Genomic DNA, 8,280 nt, shown 5'->3' with positions numbered 1-8,280 from the left:
TAGAGAAGGGAAGTGGAGAAAGGAAGTAGAGAAGGGAAGTGGAGAAGGTAAGTGGAGAAGGGAAGTGGAGAAAGGAAGTAGAGAAGGGAAGTGGAGAAAGGAAGTAGAGAAGGGAAGTGGAGAAAGGCAGTAGAGAAGGGAAGTGGAGAAAGGAAGTAGAGAAGGGAAGTGGAGAAGGTAAGTGGAGAAGGGAAGTGGAGAAAGGAAGTAGAGAAGGGAAGTGGAGAAAGGAAGTAGAGAAGGGAAGTGGAGAAAGGAAGTAGAGAAGGGAAGTGGAGAAGGGAAGTGGAGAAGGGAAGTGGAGAAAGGAAGTAGAGAAGGGAAGTGGAGAAAGGAAGTAGAGAAGGGAAGTGGAGAAAGGAAGTAGAGAAGGGAAGTGGAGAAAGGAAGTAGAGAAGGGAAGTGGAGAAAGGAAGTAGAGAAGGGAAGTGGAGAAGGTAAGTGGAGAAGGGAAGTGGAGAAAGGAAGTAGAGAAGGGAAGTGGAGAAAGGAAGTAGAGAAGGGAAGTGGAGAAAGGAAGTGGAGAAGGGAAGTGGAGAAAGGAAGTAGAGAAGGGAAGTAGAGAAGGGAAGTGGAGAAGGTAAGTGGAGAAGGGAAGTGGAGAAAGGAAGTAGAGAAGGGAAGTGGAGAAAGGAAGTAGAGAAGGGAAGTGGAGAAAGGAAGTAGAGAAGGGAAGTGGAGAAAGGAAGTAGAGAAGGGAAGTGGAGAAAGGAAGTAGAGAAGGGAAGTGGAGAAAGGAAGTAGAGAAGGGAAGTGGAGAAGGTAAGTAGAGAAGGGAAGTGGAGAAGGGAAGTGGAGAAAGGAAGTGGAGAAGGGAAGTAGAGAAGGGAAGTGGAGAAAGGAAGTAGAGAAGGGAAGTGGAGAAAGGAAGTAGAGAAGGGAAGTGGAGAAAGGAAGTAGAGAAGGGAAGTGGAGAAAGGAAGTAGAGAAGGGAAGTGGAGAAAGGAAGTAGAGAAGGGAAGTGGAGAAGGTAAGTAGAGAAGGGAAGTGGAGAAGGGAAGTGGAGAAAGGAAGTGGAGAAGGGAAGTAGAGAAGGGAAGTGGAGAAAGGAAGTAGAGAAGGGAAGTGGAGAAAGGAAGTAGAGAAGGGAAGTGGAGAAAGGAAGTAGAGAAGGGAAGTGGAGAAAGGAAGTGGAGAAGGGAAGTGGAGAAAGGAAGTAGAGAAGGGAAGTGGAGAAAGGAAGTAGAGAAGGGAAGTGGAGAAAGGAAGTAGAGAAGGGAAGTGGAGAAGGGAAGTGGAGAAGGGAAGTGGAGAAGGGAAGTGGAGAAGGTAAGTGGAGAAAGGAAGTAGAGAAGGGAAGTGGAGAAAGGAAGTAGAGAAGGGAAGTGGAGAAAGGAAGTAGAGAAGGGAAGTGGAGAAAGGAAGTAGAGAAGGGAAGTGGAGAAGGTAAGTGGAGAAGGGAAGTGGAGAAAGGAAGTAGAGAAGGGAAGTGGAGAAAGGAAGTAGAGAAGGGAAGTGGAGAAAGGAAGTGGAGAAGGGAAGTGGAGAAAGGAAGTAGAGAAGGGAAGTAGAGAAGGGAAGTGGAGAAGGTAAGTGGAGAAGGGAAGTGGAGAAAGGAAGTAGAGAAGGGAAGTGGAGAAAGGAAGTAGAGAAGGGAAGTGGAGAAAGGAAGTAGAGAAGGGAAGTGGAGAAAGGAAGTAGAGAAGGGAAGTGGAGAAAGGAAGTAGAGAAGGGAAGTGGAGAAAGGAAGTAGAGAAGGGAAGTGGAGAAGGTAAGTAGAGAAGGGAAGTGGAGAAGGGAAGTGGAGAAAGGAAGTGGAGAAGGGAAGTAGAGAAGGGAAGTGGAGAAAGGAAGTAGAGAAGGGAAGTGGAGAAAGGAAGTAGAGAAGGGAAGTGGAGAAAGGAAGTAGAGAAGGGAAGTGGAGAAAGGAAGTAGAGAAGGGAAGTGGAGAAAGGAAGTAGAGAAGGGAAGTGGAGAAGGTAAGTAGAGAAGGGAAGTGGAGAAGGGAAGTGGAGAAAGGAAGTGGAGAAGGGAAGTAGAGAAGGGAAGTGGAGAAAGGAAGTAGAGAAGGGAAGTGGAGAAAGGAAGTAGAGAAGGGAAGTGGAGAAAGGAAGTAGAGAAGGGAAGTGGAGAAAGGAAGTGGAGAAGGGAAGTGGAGAAAGGAAGTAGAGAAGGGAAGTGGAGAAAGGAAGTAGAGAAGGGAAGTGGAGAAAGGAAGTAGAGAAGGGAAGTGGAGAAGGGAAGTGGAGAAGGGAAGTGGAGAAGGGAAGTGGAGAAGGTAAGTGGAGAAAGGAAGTAGAGAAGGGAAGTAGAGAAGGGAAGTGGAGAAGGGAAGTGGAGAAGGGAAGTGGAGAAAGGAAGTAGAGAAGGTAAGTGAAGAAAGGAAGTAGAGAAGGTAAGTGGAGAAAGGAAGTGGAGAAGGGAAGTAGAGAAGGGAAGTGGAGAAAGGAAGTGGAGAAAGGAAGTAGAGAAGGGAAGTAGAGAAGGGAAGTGGAGAAGGGAAGTGGAGAAAGGAAGTGGAGAAGGGAAGTGGAGAAGGGAAGTGGAGAAGGGGCAGAAAATAAAAATCCCCCATTGATACACTCATGTGGTAGCTATAGTTTTGATAAATTTTTTATTGGGGGGGGGGGCTTGAATCTCACACCACCAGTGGTCACAGGGGCTGAACATCAAACCCCATCCCTCGATATATACAATCATGGAATTAGGCAATTGTAGTTTTGTTTTAGTTTTTATTCTTTGGGGGGGGGGGGGGGGCCTTAAAACCCCCTGGCTACAATCATATATAATTAATTGCAAACAAACAAACAAAAAAACTGAAGTTCCAAACATTTTCTCAATTCAAAATATAACATGTACTTATAATTAAAAAAAAATTTAATTACTGTCAAATAATATTAGCTTACATAAGGCAAACATGCATTGAAATTGTAGATTTTATTTCAGTTTCAAACATAGAAAAAATATTTTGCAAAATCTTTCTTCATACACATATCTATAAAATATACAAGACAGGGTATTAGCAGAATTAATAAATATCAACATAATAATGCAATATCTGACACTACTGGATCCCTATAATACTGAGCTGGAGATTGTTCTAGCAATACAGAAGGGTAGTATACACAAAATATGGAGAGAATATGCATAAGCATATCCACCTTTTATTTGCTTCTTATGAGATACTATTCATACGACGTAAGACATATAATTCTGGAGTTCAGCTACATCTATATGTATGTTTAATGAGATTACCTACTTTTTTAATGGCATTTTTTTAAAATTGGTACCTTGTCAACACTTCTAAAACAAGTTAAATATAAAAATACTTTTTAAAACCTTGCATATAAGTGAAATTGCATCAATTATTTAGAATCAATCATGTCATCAATCATCTGGCAAAAAGTTTCCGTGCTATACTTTCAAAAGAGTCAGAATTTGAACTAGAGTCTCCATGATGGGAGGTCAACGTGTTTTGCCACTGAGCTATTTAAGTACTTATAAAAATTGAAGGTCTTTATCAGTCATTGTTAGTTTGATATTTTTATCAAATGACCTAATTCTCTCCTCTTTCCATGTAAATCTATATTAATTAATAAACAAATGATTAACTAAGTAGTTAATTTTTTGATTAATTAATTTATTGTCTATTGACAAAGAATAATTGTGTAAAGTTTCAAATTGATCCAACAATGGGAACTTGGAAGAGAGAAAGATTTTGACCAGACAGACAGATAAAGTGAGTTAATATACGCAAGGTAATAAAAAACGTCTTCAGGAATTACAACAAACTAAAATTCATATTTATATGTAAGTCTCATGAAAAACTAACATTAATATTTATACATTAGTCTTGTGACATACTAACATTTACATTTATACACAAGTCACATGATCAACTAACATTTATATTTATACACAAGTCACATGATCAACGACATTTGTATTTATACACAAGTTACATGATCAACTAACATTTATATTTATACACAAGTCACATGATCAACTACATTTGTATTTATACACAAGTCATATGATCAACTAACATTTATATTTATACATAAGCAACATGGCGTCTAATCATACATTGGTCTCATGGCATTAATATTTCAGCAGTTTTCCAGAAATATCAATAATAACTAGAATGTAATAAATCTGAGCCTTTGGAACAATTTCTCATTCTTGAGGGATCTACTTCCCATCAAAATCAACCATTTCTACTAACAAATGTATAGCAACATAGTGGAAAACACATAGAGATCAGGCTACATTCTTATAGCTACATCAATTTATGTTAAAAGCTGCTTTTTTCTTTTTACTGCATCTGTAGCAGGTTAACTTTTTGCAAGTTATCTATTTGTTAAAATAATAAAAAGTCAATTAGTCACTTTATGAAAAAGGTTTTAAAATATATTTTAATGTACATTCAGCAGTAAGAGTTTTGTTATCAGATAAAAGCAAAAAATCTGGCAATGTGGCAAGAAATATTAAAAGGAAGTTTAAGGTCATTTAATTCAGTCTGCTGCTGTGACTCTCTGTGACCAAAAAATTACCAAAAGTCAAAAAAACTTTTTTTTTTTTTTTTTTTAAAGTGCCAAAATAAATTTAATTAAAGATGTTATTTAACATTTTCTTTATAATATCTCAAATGAATGATTGAAAACAAAATACTGTTTATTTGAATAAATAAAAAATTTGATACAATTTTGTTATCAGATTTTTTTCTTTTAAATGGCTTAATATGATTACAGCATTTCAAAATATCTAAATAATGCTTAGGTAATGTTTTGGTGCATTGGGTCATATGTTCATTATATATGTGGAAGCCAAGGCTATCTAGGGAGACATAGATTTAATGGGAGACAACTCTTTAAGGAAATGCCATTCACTCAAGTAATACATCTCATTTCACTTCCTAGAAGTTACTACAAACATTTTAAACTAAACTGTATTCTTTGAAAATTGAAACTAAATCGCAAAGTAATGCATTATTTTAAAATGCTAGCAATTTTAAAAGAGATTTAATAAATGTTACAAGAATACATTTAAAAAAAGAGCTAGTTCTTTGCTAATGTATTTCTGAATATTACAAGTATGGCTATTCATTGTTGTCTACACTGTGTTAACACAATCATCACTAACATATATAAATACCAAAACAAAATAATTATTTGCTAAAACAAAACAATCCAGCAATGAATGAGACATTTTAATTGATTTTACAACAAAATGGATACAAAAGTAATAAATGATTGTCAAAGTCAAGTATTAAAATCTATACGATACATTTACCCTGAAATCTTTACAACCAAATTGTGTTAACAAACAAAACATTTCATGAGACTTAAGTGTTTAGCAAAGTAGTTTTTTTTTTTTTTAAATAAAAAAATTATGCATTTGTTTTTGTATGATTTCATTACAACAACTAAAAGTAAAATCTGTAACAACTAGACAGCTTCCTGTGCACTATAAGGGTGTTCTGAGTCTGAGTTTAGTCAACTAGGCTTCTTGTGCTTAGACTAAACTAATCTGAGGAGACAGACCCAAAGTTTACTGGCCTCTTTTTAAAGCTTTACTTTGTACCATTCTTCATATTCTATACTTGAGAATTCATCTAAGCCTCTTTCTGTACTTTGACTTTGTTGTAACATAATAAGAAAATCTTTCTTCGCATAAATAGATTGTATGAAACTGAAGTAATAAAAACAATAGCTTGTTTAAATATTGTGGTGCTCTTCAAAAAAACTCAACCAGATATCATTTAATGGTTGATCTTTTATTGTATCATTGTTTCAAATTAGATTCAGGATCATGATCAGTTCAAAGTTTAAAGAGATGTTATAGAATTTATTTTGTTATGAAGAAGAACTAATAAAAAATCTTTTTTTCCTTCATTTACTTCAGAGATTAATTTTTAGGGTGGTCTACTAGTTAATTATTGAAGAAGTTCATGGAACACCTATTCAGGCCTCGTGGAACACTAGGGTGCAGTGGAACACAGTTTGGGAAACACTGGTCTGGAGTCTAGATCATCAGGAGGTTTGCCATCAAACTGACTTCTCTGTATGCCAACACAATCTGACGTCTTTCTAACAAAATCAGGTCCATATTATAAAATATCCTCTAGCTTTAACTGATTATAAAACTTACAAACAAAAATGGTTGAAAAAGTGTGGATTAGCTATCTTGAAAATTACAAAGTATAGCAACATGGTGCTGAAAAATAGTGAACAGACAAAGTAGATTTACTTTCGTTTTAAAGTAAATGAAAAGGCTTGTAATTAATGTATAATTACTCTTACCTCCGCCAATTCCTTAAAAAAAAGGAACTTTGACATTAAGGTAAGCATTGTCAAACAATTTGTGAGCAGTACAATGATAAATTGTAGACAGTAAATAAAATGCTAATATCTATATTCAGCTGGATACTTTTTATAACACCTAATGTAACTGTTCAATGACATAACCTCTCTACCTTAAAAACAATGGCAAAACAAAAATATATTAATAAAATAAATTCATTTGACGACATAAACACAAATATTTGCAAGAACATTTTTTTCAACCAATTCAACAAAGTTAGGTGACTATACAATAAAAATTCAATTAAAAAATATCACACTACAAATCAGCAGTTTGTTATAAAATGTCTATCAAAAAGCAAGAATCAACAATAGTAACTGCATTGATTTTAAGTGAATAAATATCTGTAAAAATGTATACAGTGGCTAATACTAACACAGTTGAAGTTGGATAGGTAGCATAAACATAACTTTTATCCATAGATAAAAAAGCAAAGTAGTTAATAAATTAAATGTCCAGCAATACATTTATATATTGCAGAGACCATCTTAATTTAAAAATTGCAACAAATCCTGCATAGTGACACTATATTTAGGACATGACAAATTGAAAGATATTTTACAATCACAGAATGAACAGATTGATAAAGGCACTGTTGACACATTTGTTTAGAATTAAAGACAATTTGTGATCTAACTGCTACAATTTTATTCTATCGAGTCAATGACAATGTATCAAGTCAAAGACAATGTATCAAGTCAATGTGAATGTATCAAGTCAATAACAATTTATCAAGACCATTTTTGAATACCTCTTGTTAAATTCAGTCTATCAGATCAATGTATCAAGTTAATATCAATCTATTAATGTAATGTCATTATATCAATACATTTTATGAATGTTGTTAACATCTTGTAAAATTCTGAACAACTGACTTTTTATCAGTTTTACAGGTTTGGCTGTTTTGACATAGTGGAAATAGAGCAAGTTAAGATGTTAGGTTTATAACTATGTTATAATGTTCATTCACACCAGAAAAACAACAATAGATTCTCTTCATAGAGTCATCCAATACTTCTTATAAAGAAGCCATCAATCAATTAACAGCAGAATAGTGGTTTTAAAAGTACATGAGTTCACATTCTAGAAAACTAGTCTGATATTGAGGGATGACAGAGAATTATGAAACCTTTTTTTAATGACATAATTTACAAGCAAATTTGTCAGAAAGCACTCCAAGAGCAAGATGCTATGAAGGATGCCCAATGCTTTTGTCTTTCATAAAGGTGCAATGCCGTTTTACAAGGATGGCCCTGTTTAATCATTTTAGACTAGGTGTTATTATTATCTTTCTGAATCCTGCTTCATTTTGTCTAAGAACATATCCAACAACCCTTAAGAAATGTTTTGTCACAACTTTATTAAGTGGGCTAATTGACATAACATCTGTGACTCCTAATAGTAGTCTTAGTCTCTGATGCTTAGCCATCTTTAATCTCCTTGAGATCATTGCAGGTGTCTTCCATGCTTGCTAAAATCCGAATAGGCCATAATCTTTGAAAGTGGGCCCTTGAATTTCCTATTCTGCATGGTATGTGAAGATAGGCATTCCCATCACACCTGTTGACCTATAACTTTCTTTAATGTAACCATATGCTATTTTGCTATTCAAATAACCAATACTTAAAACATAACTGTAACTCATGGTTTAAAGAGATACATTTTGATGAAAAGTAAGTATATATATATATATATATATATAATTAGCTTAACAGACCTTTCAACTAACATAGTAAATGATACATTAATTTTAAAGAGCTGGATGGCAGTTTAAAACTGTGTGCAACTTATGACAATCTTTATTAACTTAAATGGATATATGTTAATGCCCCAAAACTGTGCATTGAAGAATAAAAACCCCAGACATTAATGTATTATTCTTTCCTAATAAATTTCTTTGTTATAAATGGATGTTGTAAAAGACTAGCAGCATCTGGCCTGATCTCTTGATCTCTGAAAGTAAAGAGTTAGAAAATA

General features: G+C 34.7%; 1 protein-coding gene across 4 annotated transcripts in view; it reads right to left on the bottom strand.

Annotated features, from left to right (window-relative positions):
* Positions 1-2,799: 2,799 nt before the first annotated feature.
* LOC106066101 (probable serine/threonine-protein kinase DDB_G0282963) overlaps positions 2,800-8,280 on the bottom strand; it is a 30,252-nt gene continuing 24,771 nt past the window's right edge. For all 4 annotated transcript variants that reach the window (XM_056043997.1, XM_056044000.1, XM_056043998.1 and 1 more), the window contains exon 25: positions 2,800-8,256. In XM_056043997.1, coding sequence (XP_055899972.1) covers positions 8,178-8,256 — 79 coding nt within the window. In that variant the 3' untranslated portion in view covers positions 2,800-8,177. The remainder of the gene's footprint in view (positions 8,257-8,280) is intronic.

This window comes from Biomphalaria glabrata, chromosome 10 (assembly GCF_947242115.1).
Source record: "Biomphalaria glabrata chromosome 10, xgBioGlab47.1, whole genome shotgun sequence".
Taxonomy (NCBI): Eukaryota; Metazoa; Mollusca; class Gastropoda; family Planorbidae; genus Biomphalaria; species Biomphalaria glabrata.
The sequence above is the reverse complement of the archived record's forward strand: the minus strand, read 5'-3'. Positions and strand labels throughout refer to the sequence as shown.